General features: G+C 40.6%; 1 protein-coding gene across 1 annotated transcript in view; it reads right to left on the reverse strand.

Moving 5' to 3' along the window:
* Positions 1-641: 641 nt before the first annotated feature.
* Positions 642-16,375, reverse strand: part of TRPM6 (transient receptor potential cation channel, subfamily M, member 6) — a gene marked incomplete at its 5' end in the record, with an annotated part of 46,836 nt that continues 31,102 nt past the window's right edge. Inside the window, 8 exons of the mRNA XM_010152093.1 lie at positions 642-763; positions 1,682-1,788; positions 6,907-6,958; positions 8,848-9,053; positions 9,589-9,671; positions 9,933-10,219; positions 12,531-12,596; positions 14,833-14,883. Coding sequence (XP_010150395.1) covers positions 642-763; positions 1,682-1,788; positions 6,907-6,958; positions 8,848-9,053; positions 9,589-9,671; positions 9,933-10,219; positions 12,531-12,596; positions 14,833-14,883 — 974 coding nt within the window. The remainder of the gene's footprint in view (positions 764-1,681; positions 1,789-6,906; positions 6,959-8,847; positions 9,054-9,588; positions 9,672-9,932; positions 10,220-12,530; positions 12,597-14,832; positions 14,884-16,375) is intronic.

The following is a 16,375-nucleotide window of genomic DNA, read 5'->3' on the forward strand; positions in this document are numbered from 1 at the left end:
CAACTCAGAATGTGGGTCCAGTAATCTAACCCTTCACTGTTCAACTTGTTGGTATGTGAAAAGAATTCAAGGCGAAGCTTCCACAAAATTTTTCAGTCCACCTGCTATTTCAGTGACTATTATTTAAACCACTAATTCATTACTCATAGATTCTTGGTCTGTCTCTGCATTAAAATCAGCAATAAAGAGAAAGTAATATTTCTGCAATTTCCTGGAGAGTCTCCTATACCCAGGGAAAAGTGAGCACGGGGCTGAGTGGGCTGTGCCTCTGAAAGGGAATTATCTGCACGTGTGTGTACATCCAGTTATTTACTGAAGAGCAGAGAGAGAAACATCAAATCATTCCCCTTGGAAATATGTTTGGCACAGTCATTTTCCTAACAAAGGACAGTTTGGAACCATAATCCACATCCCAGCTAAAGGGTGCCCTGCTCCTGGCAATTCACTGACTTGCAGGAAAAACAACAGCACCAGAGCATGGAAGGGAGGAGACAAAGATAGCAGGGTTTTTTATGCCTTGCCGATATGGTTGTAGAGGGCAGACAGAGGCTGCTCTCAGACACCTGTGTGTTGGTTTTTTGGCCTGACCCATGGCAGTGATAAGGGGGAGGTTATCGAGCACACAAACACATGGGCTCTGCTCACAGCCGCGTGTCATACTCCAAAGGCTCGTCTGCATCGTCAGCTCCTCTGGTGCTTGTCTCCATTTCTGTTTCGAAGGCTGGACTGACCCTTTCCAGTGTGCAGTCACTTCTTCTCAAATCTACAGCAAGAAAATAAGTTCAGCAATGCAGCCAAACTGGTGTTTGAAAAGCACGTGCACCCCAGGCAGTGTCTAACCCAGTGACGGGTGGCAGCTTGTTAGCTGCTTCCAGGAGGAAGAAAATCTGCAGCGGGGCAAATCAGAGCCAAGGGGATGACAGCCCTGGGGGGACCCAAAATGGTGTGAGCTGATAGGAACGAGCCTTCCCTGACTGTATTCATTCAGATGATTTTTCCCTCTATTATCTCTAGCTGCCACATACACAAATCATCAAAAACAATAACAAGCTTCTGATCCAGAATCAAACAGTAATTATTACTCCACGTAGGCACTGAAAGGAAGGAGCTTTCCCCTAGAAAAAAACAGGTGGGTGGCAATTCATCCAGAATAGCCATCTATTTTGGCTTTGAGTCTTTTAAATCTGCGCCACAACAAACAGAAGCACATTCTATGAAATTTAACACGAAAACCAGGCAACCCAACTAGGCAGTAGCAAAGGGCTGCAGTGTATAGGACCATATCCCAGGGCCAGGAAACCTCCAGTGAGCTAATGGATTTCTAATTTTTAGTTCATTACTCTTTCTCATTCTAAAAATTATTGTTGCTGTTATCTGTAGTGATGGCCCTGGAAAAATGAGCTACCACTTTGCAAAGCAAAGGAAACAATTCAACAGGTACAAGATTTTGTGTTGAATGCTAATGTGTTGGTAGGCTCCAACCTTTACACAGTTGCTGGGCAAAAGAGTAAGGTAAAAGAGCAATGTTCTCATACTCCCCTTTGCACAGAGAGAGCGTACATGCTAAAATCCTTCCGCTCAATAGAATTTTGGTTCTTGTCTTCATAGCACGCCTAGGTCTTTCCTTCCTTGCACTTAAAAAGTTACATGTAGATTAAAAGTTATTCTTTACTTCACATACCAGGGAGTTTCAGTCTCCTGCAGCAAGAGTTACAACGATGCTTTGTGATGAAGTTTCTTATTGCACCTTCTCCTAGGTTTGCTGGTCCAAATACCATCTTTCCAGATCTAAAAGAAATATTATTAAATAATCCATGAATTCAAAATAAAGAAATTGTAGGGGAGGAAGATGATGATGTTTTCTATTTTTTAAATCACAGATGTTAGCCCTTTGTACATAGACAAGCAAAGCTTAGTGCACAGCACAAGTTTCTTAGTTCTGGGCCAAAAAAACTGCCACATCTGGTAAAGTATTAGCCTACATGTAACCTGCACTACCTTTCCTTCCTGCTGTATCTCCAAGATGCTCTAAAGGGTGACAGAACAGACCCGCAGTTCCTACTAAAACGCTCAAAGAAAATTCAGGCACAGTGACATTTACACAATGTACACCAGAATCTGAGTGACTCTGTTGCAGCCACCACTTATCAAGCAAACGGTTCTGGTTTTAATGGTAGGCACTGGGAAACAAACCAGAGCCAGCAAGGACTTACTTTTACCTTATTTAAGAACAGAAACCCAAACGCAAGCAGAGCCCTAGTCACATCAATATGCAGCACAGAAAAAAAATAGAGTACATTGCTGACAAGCAAGGCTTTAAAATTTATTGGCTTCTTCCTATGCTCATTTCCATGTGTCTGCACTCAGGCCAATTCAGCAACGTTACTAGGGGATCCATTTGTGCAAGTGCATTGCATATGCTGAATGAAGCTGACACAATTACAAACAGAAGCAAGCTATATCCACACATGTACTAGAAGCACTACATAATTATAACAGATTCTTAATGTAATCTGAAAGATCAGTGTTCATTAATTTTAATATTGCTCCACCATTATTCTCAAGAATTTAATTGACATTCTAGACATCACGGAACACAGCACACAAGAAACGCTTCCAAAGAAACTTTATGAATGTTAGTATTTTATTTTAATGATATGCAGAGTGGAAACAACACATTTTAAAATCTGAAGTCAATTACAGCCCTGAGAAGCTATAGAAAAAGATTTTAACTCTCTCAAATCTACCCGTAATCTGCACTAACAAAATGTATTTTCTTTAAAGAAAGCAGTTTTCAATATGACACTGTCCTCTTTCACACAGGAGAAAGGCGATGATTAGCCAGAACTGCTATAGAAAGCTTAGTGCCATATATACACTTTACGTGGCATGATGCTATATAGCCATTTCTAGCCCTTGGTATAAGCTGGTAAAATGTCAGCAAGAATAAAACATACTTAAGTATTTGCTTGTGCAGACACAGGAAATTGAGAAGACTTCGCTAACTCAAAGGCTACAGAACCACTCTGATACCTCCTCTCATCTGTTATTCCACGCAAAGCGCAGCAAATAGCACAAGACAGACTGATAATTTTCTCACGCTGCTGTGAGATAGGGATACTGTCTCCAACATATGTTAAGTAATCTTTCCTCTCTACCCAGCACTGGCAATGGTTCAAGAGGAAGACTGCATTTAAATTTGGAAAACTATTTCAAGAAATATGGGGATAAACTGGGAAAAGAACAAGAATGACCAGCAGCCTGTAAATCATGACACACATGAGAAGATTAGGGGTAGCCTAAAAAGAAAAAAAGGAATGGAAGGAGAAGATGGTGTCTATCTTTGAGCTTGTTGGATATTTTTTCTCTGTGTTGACAGTAGACAGGACCAAAAAGAAACATTTCAAGAAGGAAATAATGAAAAATTTTTCAGACATCGCAAAATATTGAAAACAGATGCTCTGGGAAGTTTTTAAGGTCATCCTTGGATGATGTTAAGACTTGCCTGTACAACACCTGTAAAGCCAGGAATCACCTGGTGCAGAAGAACCAGCTGAACTCTTTGGCTCCCTTTGAACCCTACAAATGTTTTATAAACAAGGTCACTCTCTCATTATTCGAAGTGTGATATAATCTCCAAGAGCAGAAAAATACCAAGCCCAGCTTTCCTATTTCTCAAGCAGATGCATTAATGTGAGCTAATGGGCTTAAAAAAATAAAACATGTGCCTCCTTTTGTGCAGAACGTACCTAACAGTTACGCTGCATGAATGCCTACCAGCTTGTACCAGACCGGTCCTGGCCAGCAGAGAGTACTCCTTACAATCCAGAGCTACAAAGCTCACAGCAGACATTAAGACATTTATAGGTACTGATGGAAGGTGAAGAACTGCAGGGGGGCTTCATGGCAAGCACCGCCTTTCCAGGGAGGTGCCCAAGTGTACGTTTCAGTACGTTTTTGTAGGTTTAGCATCCAGTCCACCTGATTCAGTGGTGTAGGTTTCTACAGCAGAGGTTCAGTACATGCAGATGTTTTGGCTACTGGCAGCAATTCAGCTGTCAATTCCTTGACTGGAAATGCACAGCTTGGCAAATATTCAATAGATTTGTTCTTCTAAACACATGCTAATGAGAAGCTTCAGAGAACATGGCCTTCACTCCTTACTAAACTTTTCAGCCCATCACTACCTGCTTGAGAGCTTTCAAAAGGGGAGAGTAAGAGATCTAGCACCTCTGACTCCTCCTTTCCACATGTTTGTAATGAGATTTTTGACTGCCGGCGCCCTTTTTCTCACCTCTCTCAGCAGGCCTAATGCATCAGTTCTTTCCAGTTTGAAACTTATCCCCCTATTTTCCTCCACTCTACAGACACTCTGCACCTGGTGTCTGTGAAAGCTTTACCCACGTGAACTTTGTTGTGTGTTTGGCAAGTAGCACACACTAGGAGGAGCGTGCAGAGTACTGCTTACGAGGCAGTTCTTCCCAGCGTTTGGGCGGTACAGGAGTCTGCAGGGACTGCGCTGTGTCACAACCTTGCTGCTGTGCCTCAACTAATTCTGCTTTTAAAGGAAATCTTTTTGTGAGCATTATACCCGCATCATTTTATCACTTCACACATCCTCTGCAGTGCACATGGCCAGACTTTCATTTGATGTCAAATATCCATGAACTTACACCAATTTACATCAGCTCAGGATCGGCCTGAGATGTCACACTATCAGGCATACTTTCCAAACAGATCTGTTACTTTTGTCTTGGTGCAGTACGTAAAACCAGGGCACAGTGCACTAGCAGAGAGATAGAGGTCACATTTTGCCATTACGACGTCCAATTCCAGACAGCATGCAGGATGCATGAAAGAAAAGACTCATTACAAGATAAGGACACCAGCCACTAGATCAATGGAATTAAAGAAGCAAAACATAAATAATTTAATTATGAGTAGTGCTAAAATTTGAATCAGCCCCGTCAGTCAGATGCCATCTATTTTCTCCCGGGCTTCTAAGAGAACATCAGCTCAAAGCAACTTTTGAGGCAGCACATGGGTTTTGATTAAGTATCTTACCTACAAATGAAAGCTTAAAACACATCTTGCTACTGCCAGAAATGTTTCTCTTATGAGCAAATGAAGGTTAGGGCAAAGACAGTGATTTTATGTTGTTATTTTTATTACTGTTTTAGAAAGTGTTTCTTACAATTGGGTATCTGCTAGCTGCTTACAGAATCCACCAACAGTTTCACTGCTTTATTCCTTTAGATCCCTGAATCAAAACAATATAGTTTCACAACTTGCTGTTCTGAAGATTTCCCTGAACATTAGAAAATCAAGCTGGTTTTGATTAATTAATCAACACTTGCTCCTTAACTAGGACTTGACTGTTTTGCAGATGATAAAAAAACAAAACAAAAAGTTCTGAAAATAAGATCAGTGTGATCAAATTTTGGTAAACATGACAAAATTATTTCATGACAAAAATATTCCAGAAGGATACAAGTAAACATAAGCTTCAGGATAATGTAGATAAATATTATTCCTACTTTAAAGAGGCTTAAGCTGAGTTGCCACGTGAAGTACTGTGGTCAATGACTGGCCACAGTCTTCAGAAATAACTGTTACAGTTTATGCTATCTTTGATATTAAAAATCCACTTGAACAGTAGCAAATCAGATTTTTATAGATCTGTAGCAATACCTTAAAAATGTTTGCTAAAATCTAGTGAACATCTACCTGCCTGACCTCTCTGTTCCTCTATCCTAAGCTATCCTTGTGCTTTTGTCACGGTCCTATGACCTACTTAGGGCACAGAGTTTGTCACAGTGAGGTGCTCAGCATATTTTTGCTGTTGCTTCCAAAATAAATATTATATGGCCAATACACCTACATTCATAATTGAACATTCATACAACATTAATACAGTCATTTATTACTAATCTTATTAATGAAATATTAACAATGGTCCCAGAACTAAGAACCTGCTTCCAAAAATAACTTATGCTAGGCAAGTCATCTGATATTTCTATAGTTAACTGCCCTTTGTATTAAATCAGACTATTCACATTAGTATCTTTTTTCCTTCCAAACATGAGACACCCCTTGCATCAGATGACATGAGCTGAGCAAGAGGGAGCTAAAATGACCACAAGGCAGTGGAGGGGCACAACTGGAGAGATGTGTGGGAAAGACTTTCCAGAGAAGAGGACACTGCAGGACAGCACCACCAACACCACTGCTTTTCCTCCCATTACAGCAAAGACCAGCCAGGAGGAAGGTCACAGGATGGGAGAATGGCCATGGTTCCGATTCCAAAATTTGATGCATAAAGGCAGATTGCTACTTCCATGTAGTCCCTCTAGTTTTTCTAACTCCCCACATATGATTTACCATCTCCATATCACAGCTCTGAGACTGTAACATGCAGTATGCTTAAATGCTTCACTAGGACCTATCGGAAAGATCAGATGTCCAGAGGCCCTCTCCTCATCCTCTTAAGCCTTTGTGGCTGCATATACACCACGAAACAGTGTCTCAGACTGCCACATTTAAGTTACTGATGACCTCCTTCTGTGAAAATTTGTGAAGAGACTTACAGGGTTCTCTGTCTCCCACTCCTGCTCTCCCTGCACAGCCTTGCAGAACTCCTGTGCTCCCAGAAGAGCCTCCCCCCACCTTTCATACACCGTTCACCAGATGTTGGGAGCTGGGACACCCACAGCCCCCCGAGTCCACAGTCCTTCTAAAGCACAGTGGAGGACGTAGTGTCTCCATTGCAATCATACCTTCATTTAGCCCTAACACCATGGAAAAAATAATTAAATCTCTCATATAAAACATAAAAAACACCCTAAATATACAGAATGTTGGCAGAACATCAGAAGTGAATGATAATTTCCTCAAAAAGAAACCTACTTTTTGTCTTCAGGTTTAATCACAGATGGATCTGTAAGGTTTTCCCCAACACCTACAACAAAATCAACAGTGTGTGTTACAGAGGAAGGTAATCACAATTCCATAATCTGGCACTTAACAAAAATGTAATGATTCATTTTCTTTATAGATCATGAAGTGTCATACTTAAAGGGGTCACGAGTTAAAAAGAAAATGCTATGAGAAGAATCTGTTAAATGCCGTCAAACTATTATAGAGTTCTCATTACAGCCCTCTCTTTGGCTGCTTTGAGGTTTATTTATATGCAGACGGAAGGCTTATGAGAATGCACTAAATTTTATGCTGAAGCTCAAATAAGGAAAAGGTGGTCATGCAAAAGAGTGTTGATATCAACACATCTACTCTTGGATACATGTTCTCTTCAAGGTAACAAACACAGCAAGCCACAACTTTGTGATTTGCAAACACTTGGGTCTGTTACCCCTTTTTTTCTTCTGGGTGGCCATGGAAACATATTAAATAAATAATTTCATTATGATACCTGAATGCTGATCCTGTGTTGCAGTCTTCCCCAAACTGATAACATACTACCATCTTACCAAAACACTTTTTTCTTATATCTGAGGAAATCGTTGTGCTTTTACACTAATGAAAAAGGTCTATGATCACATGGCACGCCATTATCTTTATTTCAATAGGCCACTAACGGTAAGTTTATATTCTGCAACCAACACCAGTAAAGATTCTGGAAATAGCATACTGCAACTCAAATACCCCCATATTGCAGGACTCTTCAAGGAAGGTCATTCCAGTTGATGTAAATTAGAGGAAATGTGGTGTATATCTATGCAGAGACAGCCCTGGCATTATACAGTAAACAGCAATAGAGATTAATCCTATTAGAACTCCAAGGGGAGCAGCCCTTGCACTTTTTGTAAATTCTAGATTAGAGAACTACAAGATAAACATGAGGCCAAAACTTGAGCAGAATTCAGTTTGTTTGAGATGGAAACTGCAGCCCCAGTCTTGATGAGATTTACACAGACACTTAAAATATCCATGTCTGAGCCAACACAGTTGGTCTGGAACTGTCGAGAGCCGTATAATAAACCCAAGCAAAATTCAGACGAAATCTAGTAGGCTATGGTGAAGACACACTCACTCTTTCTATATTTTTTTCATGTGCAGCTAAACCAAATGAAGGCAAGGATGGAATTATAGGTTTATTTTGCATAATAAGCATGTCTTTTTGTAATTCACAGCTTCTGGATGCTGTAAAATGTAAATATGTTAAGTCTCTGTCTACCCATACATATTTCCCTTGACAGAAATGACAAACAATAGTGTTTATACTGTTTGATGGGTGCTGTTCATCTTCTGTACATTGTCAACTGTTTTATCTCTTTAAAATATGCCATGTTCCCACTTACACATGTACAGTAAAGTGATCACATGCTCTTTGAAGGCCTCACCAGACTTTGTGAATAGCATTCAGGCTTGCAGCTAATGTAAACTACTTACAGATTTATTAATATGAAAAATAAAAAAAATACAGATAGCCGTTCATACTCTTCTGACAGATATGCACATACATTAAATGTGCATATATAGGTACGCTTGAATCCCTGTATTATTTATGTATCTTAATAAAAATACCTTAACTGTGAAGTGGGTTTTTTTGGAACTGGCTGAAATGTTCCTGCACACTATCTACCTGCTCTTTTGCCCATTCAGCCTAGACCCACTTGAAGTCAAATTATTTTCCCATTACACCTACATTAATCCAGAGTGTTTCTGTGGATAATCATTTATCAGTGCTGCACAACAGATATCCACGGGTTTCTTGAGCTTTTCCAGTATGTAAATGAGAACAGAATTTAGCCCATTCCTCAGTATTACATTCTCTTTTGATAGAACTGCTTTTCATTGGGTTTCAAATAGTGATCCCATGCTAGCAGTCACCTTGCAAATCCAGGACAAGGAGCTCCCCACGGGTGTACACGTAGGTCCAGTGAGAGAAGGCCAGCATCAGCTCTTCCAGCAAGCTGCTGGGAGTAATCTCGTCTCCATTGTTGTTGTTGTATTTCCGAAACTCACCAGTCATGTACTTCTCAATGGTCAGCCACTGGTTTGCTGAATGGCAGTAGATGAGGAAAACTTCCAGGAACCTGTAGATATAAATGCTGTCTATCAGAAGCTGGCAGGGTACTGAACATCCTCACAGTCTGTACACAGCATGATGCAAAGCAAATATACCAAAAAGGAGGACACGTCTTCCCTAGCTGGAGCATTTTGAACAGCAGGTGGTACCAAATGGTAGATGGCACAAAAGCTTTCTCAGTTTGATAACTCTCAAAACAAAGCACTTGATCAGAAAGTATAGTTTAAGGACAAACAACATAATCTGATTTACCCCGGCTCACTGTAAATGAGCTATATCAAATTGTCTTAATTGTATAAAGGCAATTCTTGCTTAAGTCAAAGAAACAGCATTATGAAGAAGCTTATTTTGCCATCACATGTAGCTATAAAGACACAGTTCAAAGCTGCCTATCCTTCCTCTTAAAAAGTTGATTAACTACCACGAGGCTGTCTAAGCAGCAGGTATTTCAATGCACTGAGGAAAAGAAGGCTGCACTAGACCTGGGACACAGCCGAGAAGTGAAACCTTCAGCATCTAATACTTAAAGACAGTGATTTTACCTTGGAGTATAGGGAATAGTATGAGGCTTCACTTGATTGAAGGTATAGATTAACTTCTGGGCAGCCCTTTGCTGTTGGATCTCCTGAAGAAAATAATTTTATAAACATTACTTTCATTTTCATGAGGAAAGATGCCATGAATTTGTCAGAGTAAATAAACAAGCAAACACCTGATTGTATACAGTTTACAAATGGTAGATACATCTTCCTCGAAACTTTTTTCCTTTCCATAAGATAGCATCAAACCACATGTCAACCACGCTGAAAGAATTCACATGTAAGCAGTACAAAATTTAAGGAATATCATGCTAGACCAGCCAGTGTGCCTTTAGGTCTGAACTCACCCTCAGGCAGAGATGAAGCACCGTGCCGTCATGAAAGATCTTTTGCCAAGTCTGAACCACCTCTGGTAGAAAAGACTTCACAATAAATACTTGTCCCAACTTTAATACGTCATTCTCAGACCAAGTACAAATGACCTTCATGGCCCTCCGCAGACCACCATCCATCTCCTCCTGCGACAAGACTTGGATCATTGCAGCCATACCACGCTGGGACCAGGAAGACATGCTTTTATCAAGGTTCATCGGTGAACTTTCTTCTAAACGATAAACTGTCACTTCCTCTCCAGCTTAAATAAAAGGAAGCTTTGTTAGCAGAAGTCACACACTGCAGGAATAGGAGAGAACTGCATTTTTATCTGGTGTCTTAACATACAACTTTACATGACTTTGTAAGTCACACTTTAAAACAGAGGCTTTTATCATTACTGACCATCTGCGTGAAATCTTTCCGGGCCTAAATTTATACTACTTACATTCCACTTAAGATCCACTATGATAACATAAGTGGTCCAAAGAGCTTGTATTAAGCCTCTAAACAGAGATGAATTTAAGACCTACTGCACACTTCCACACAAACAAAGCCCATTGATATTCTGCTCTATAAAAATCAATCTCATTTGCCACAGCTTTTTAAAGCTGGTTGAGCTTTAAAAGTACATATTTTTAAAGGGTTACAATTTTATCTCCAGTGTATGAACTTGATAAATATCCTGAGTTGAGCTCCGTCTGTTTATGTGGAAGGGGAATTTTTAGGAAGACTTGTTTTAAATTGATCAAGATCCAAGGAACACTCATAGTATTTTCCTTGTAATTGTGACTAACAAAAAGAAAACAAGTAAACAAGGCAAACAAACACACACAGCTTGTAATAGTTATCAACTACAAAATTAAAGGGCTGGAGAGTGCCGCCTTTTGACGCAAACAGAGAGCTGAGTTGTTTCAAAAGTGGTGACTTGGCCACCAATGATCCAGGGAAATTAGACTGTAAATGACATAACTTTCCTAAGAGAAAGAAATCCTACAAGAACAAGCTAAGGCAAATTAACAGTATGTTTACAGTCTCAGTGTTTTAAACAAAGATTTGCCTTTTTCCTATGAATTTCAGCATTATTTGTACTGCACAAAATTTCAGATATTCTGCCCCTGCTAATAACATTCTTCTGAAAGCAAAACAAACCCAGTGAGCTTTAACTCAGTTGCACTCTGTCTCCCTGTGTGGTTGTAATAGCATTCCACTCTTGCAATGTTAAGCCAGACACGTTTCTGTTGCCATCATTTGTAAACTAACAGAGAAGTGGACTGATGTTTTAAACCTGGCTTTCCTTCTTCCAGGAAATTTATTTGCGATGTTAATTCATAAGAAACAGGTTTTCACTGGCAAGTGTGATCAGGTAACTACATCTCCAAAACGGCAAAGAATGGCATAAGGAAGGACAAACTAGATTCAGATTAGTAGATTTCCTCCCGAGCCTACCTTCACCACGTAGCACATATGTAGATGCTGCTGAATGCCACAATTTGCACACATTTTAATTTGAAATACAGTAGCAGAAAAGCCAGTGTCTTACATAAAAGACAGACACTTGAATAAAGATACTATAACTAGACACATTTTTTAATCTTACATTAATTCTTCCTTTTATTATCTTTTGACAATTTAATACCTAGAAAGGTGTCTCCTGGGAGCTTCAAAGATTAGAATGTTCAATATGCTCATAGCTATATTAATTATCTGCAACTATCTAGTCCTGAGAAATCGTATGATGCTGCCAGTATCAACAATTAGTTGCTGTGAGACAAAATATTCTACCCATTGAAAAGAAGGCACCTAGACCTCAAGTGTCTAGAGGCAGAGCTTCTGCTGCTCTAAGACTATATTGCACACTAATTTCAGAACTATTCCAAAAGACTTATGTACTATCCTCTACCATTCCTCTGTTACAGTTGGTACGCTACAAGTCTTCTGTATCAGGCAGATGAGTAGTGCCCCTTCAACCAATACCTGGTTTTCTTCTTGACAGGATATCCTATATCTACATATGAGAGAGAGAGAATATGCAGGTAACAAGGTTAGGGGAATTGTTTCTGCTGTCTTCAGCTACCTTAACGATAGGTATAGAGATACATATACATGGGTATAGGTATAGGCAGGTAATAGGATAGGTATAAAGAAGTTAGATATGGAGGTAGACTCATTCCTGATATTGCCAGTAATCACACAAATGCCAAGAGATACAAGCTACAGCAGTGCAACACCCAGCAAATACTGGGAAAAATAATAGGTTCTCAGTAAAGTCAGTCAAACACTGGAAGATGTTGTCCAGTGAAGCTGAGAAATCTCCATCTATAAACATATTCAAAATGCAATTGGACAGGCCCTCAGCACCTGATCTGAATTGGCCGCAGAGGGATTTGGACCAGATGACCTCCAAAAGTCCCTAAATTACTTTATGACTACAACTCTATCCTGGTTCATCTGTTTTAGAAAATAAGAATTGCTGAAATTAATCTAATGAAATTTTTTAAATACAGTCTTTAAAAAGATAATGCACCAACTATTTGTACAGCAAAACACATAACCAGGAAGCTGATACTCACCAAGGAGCTGGACTGGTGTAAATGGTATGGTCTGAGCAAGTCTCATTAAGTTGTTCCTTTCAACAGCTGCGAAGAACATAGCTTTCACTATTATACTGAATAAATAACAAGCTGGATGAGTTTAAAAAACATCTGGCAGCGTTTTACTGTAGCGTACAAAGCCAAGGAGGCTGCAGTGTGACCCTGGGTCAGATCTGATCACCATTCTACCCAGCTAGCTACTCCCCTTGGCACACCCACGGGGAGCACAAGCATCAGCTGCTAATCTTTCCCCCACTCGTTGATTCCCTTTTTCCAAGGCAACAGGCTCTCTGGGATAAGCCCCTTGCACCCCGGTGAGAAGGACTGCTTCTGCTAACTCTTCACCCTCCTCTTTCCACCAAGGGCTGTTGCTACTTCCCTCGCCTGTCCCCACACTGCGACAATGAGATGCACCGGCCCCAGCTGCCCTCACTGCCTGCCTCTGTCAGGCTCAGAAGCACCTGGGGATTTAGCAAGGCATCACAGGGAAATCCAAGCTTGCCCTGCACCGAGCGCTGTTCCTTCCTCTGGGCTCCTCGCCAAACAATGGCAGTAACATTACCGTATCTCCCTGATTGGCGGCTTTCTTCTCAGGCAAACACCTTCAAAACTTCGCAGCGCCAACTAAATATTTATGGATTTCTCCTCACAATGACTCAGTTTTCAGGAAGGGGGAGAGAGGTGTGAAGTAAGCCGCAAACAGGGTACGACTAAGGAGGCAACTCGGATGCTACAGTGCAGAGTGCCTAATTTCCCTAGCCAATGACTGAAGACAAAACTGGAGTCCAAAGCTGAGGGTGAACCACAGCAGAGATGTGTTTCTCTGCACAGCAATCAAAAAGCCCCAGTGGCAGACCTCTTCATAGCTTGGACACCGTCTGTCCTTCTTTTTAAGATTAATTCTCTGAGCAGGAATCAATTAGAGATTATTTAGCCCAGAAGGAGAGAGCAAAGATGCCAACCCATGAATTAGGGTCCTCATTTGAGAAGATTTGCATTTCAGACTACACTGCAAGGCTTGTTTACATATTCCACATTCAACAGGCATTGGTTAACACGCCTGAATAGTTTTGGAGCATGGACCCAAAATCAAGGTCATCCCTTGATGCTTCGCTAGGAACATGCTCTAGTCACGAAATTAGTACGTAGCAGGGATGAGGATGTGAAGACGGGAGCTGCCAGACCTGTGCCATCTGTCAGACCCTGCCATCACTCACTCCAGAGCCTCCAGAAGCAATGTGAAGTGGGCTTGCACCAGCTGCTGAACTTGGGTCAAAACTCTAGTTCTTTGGGTCTGCAGTCAGGCAGAACTGTGTTTGCCGGCAAAACGCGGTAGCAAAAATAACGCATAAGGAGTACATGGTGCAGGATTTTAGTATCATACTTTTTGGCTTAGCTGGCTAAATTCTATCCCAATCTTCCTGAGGAAAGAAAACCTACACTGGAAACCTCTTGAGACGTTCGTCAACTCATAACAGAAACCACTCTCATCCCAAATAGCATGCCTGATGAGAGCCAAATTAATCACTGCAACAGTGCCACAATGTCAGAGAAATTACTCCTGTGCACTGATTACAAACCAGGAGGTGTTATTCCCAGTGAAAATCGCATAGTTTTTTGAACTTCAGGAGGCTGCTAATGCTTCTGGTTTACCCCAGGCTCCCCTTTAAAGGAGGCCAAGTCCTGTAGGCAACAGGGACATCTACTGGCAAGCTCTCCGCTGTTCTCCTCCGGGAAAAACGCAAATCCCAGCCTTGAGGGAAAATCTGTGCATACTCAGCTCAGGAAAAGACAAGACTGGAGGCAATTAGCATCCAAATGATTTATTCCCTGCCAGATTTCCAGGAGTTCATAGGTATATAAACATGGATTAAGCAGTACAGGACCAATTAACTGAAGAAACCAATTCCAGAAAGTACAAAGGAGGATGTGGGAGCTGTGAGGGGAAGTGACAGCTATAAACAAATGAGTTCCTCTTCTGCCCCCTGCCCCCCCAGGAATCGGAGCTCTATTCGTTGTTTCCACTGATATTTTGAAAGCGATTATCTACATTCTGCTCTTGATTTGCCAGAAATACCCAGAATGAAGCAATTAGCAGCAAGAAAATAATTCATAATTTCATCACTGGAGTGTTAGGCACGAATTAATACAGAACCTTCTTAGCAGTGGGCAATTGTGCGACTCTTCAAAGTGAAAAGTCACAGCGGATGACAAGGGAAGGGCTAATGCTCTTCTAAATTTGTTCAATAACTCAGCTATCATTCTGGTGCCTCCTGCTTACCTGAGTAGTGATGATGCAGATCTTGAGATGTTTTCAAGCAGGCAAAGATTTCTGAAATAATGTTTAAAGGATCATTATGTTAATTATTATAGCAGAGATAAATGCCGGATTTTCTAATTCCTTCCATCCCAGAGTTTGTCATGAAACAGATTAATCAGAATTACTGTCTCAGCATTCTAAAGAGGCGAATTACTAATAGGCTTTAACTACATTATAATGTACAGTATATTGGCAGATTTTAGTCATCAATGTAATATAGCCAGATGACTTATTTATTCAGGGAAATGGGGGGAAACTTGTGATATTAACCTCAAGGACATGTAGCTTCTCTAAGCCAATTACACCTCTGGGACATTAAAAGCACTTTGCTGTCCATCATGCTTCACAGCTTCCCAAAGGCATGGTTTTTCCAACTCCATCCTCAGTCATTAAGCATTCCATTAACTATACTATTACACCAAAGTTACAATAATACTGTCCCATTAACGCACAACATCTAAAATGCTGTTAAACTATGAGGAAACAGTTTCAGTGGTTACATATTTAACAGGCACAGCTAGACGAAATTTGGTCCAAAAATCTTTGGTTTATAAAAAGTCTTTTTAATAAAACCAAGATTAATGAGCATGTTTTGATTAATTAGATGAAATCACTTTGTTCCATTGGAAAACAATCCTTCAAAATGCCTGATTTCAGAAAATATGTATACTGTGCTACTTTTAATTCTGAAAAATGAGACAATCAAAACTGAACCTTTATCAAAATATTTGAACATTACACTTCTCTTCTTGGTGTATAATAATTGCTTATATTCCTTTTTCTAGCAAAAAAGATCTTAAATAAAAAACATAAATAGATGCTGGGGGAAGGGCCAGCATTTCTACTGACTGCCGTTGGTGATCCAAGGTCCTTTTTACCCTCCTTCTTGCTGGACCCAACTAGTTTTGTTGCATTCTGCATGTTGTAAAGCAACAAACAGGAGAAGAGGAATGGGGACTAAGTCATTCCTTTTGAGGATGGGAAAAGGGGATTTTAATCAAAGCAATGGCGTGCTTTAGAGAGGAGCCCCACAACTTGATGTGCTTGCAGCAGTGTGCTTCAGCACTGCAGCGTTCTGTGCGCAGCCAGAACCAGGAAGAGCAGCGCTTGAAGGGGAGGTAAGTCTGCGTCACAGCTAGCCTCAAAAAGAGACACATGCCCAGCTGCTCGGCCTCTTACAGTTAAGTGGCATGTCAGGACAACTGGAAGACAGACTAAAAGGCAACAAATACGAGTGAAGTTAACCAGCACTCTACTTCTGTGGAACAAAGTCATTCCTCACTATAATCTGTCACTTGAATTTCTTCACTGGCCATTTCATATTAATTCAATGCTTTGCTGATCTTGTAATTTCAGGGAAAGCACACAAACAGAGGAATTACACCAAACTGCAACTTGAAAAATCAAACATACATTAAAAAATTTGTATCACAATCTATCCTCAGGTATACACCCTAACTCAGGAGGTCTCTGAGACTGCCAGGGATGAAAGCAGCACCATCAT

Source organism: Eurypyga helias, unplaced genomic scaffold (genome assembly GCF_000690775.1).
Source record: "Eurypyga helias isolate BGI_N326 unplaced genomic scaffold, ASM69077v1 scaffold43665, whole genome shotgun sequence".
Lineage (NCBI taxonomy): Eukaryota > Metazoa > Chordata > Aves > Eurypygiformes > Eurypygidae > Eurypyga > Eurypyga helias.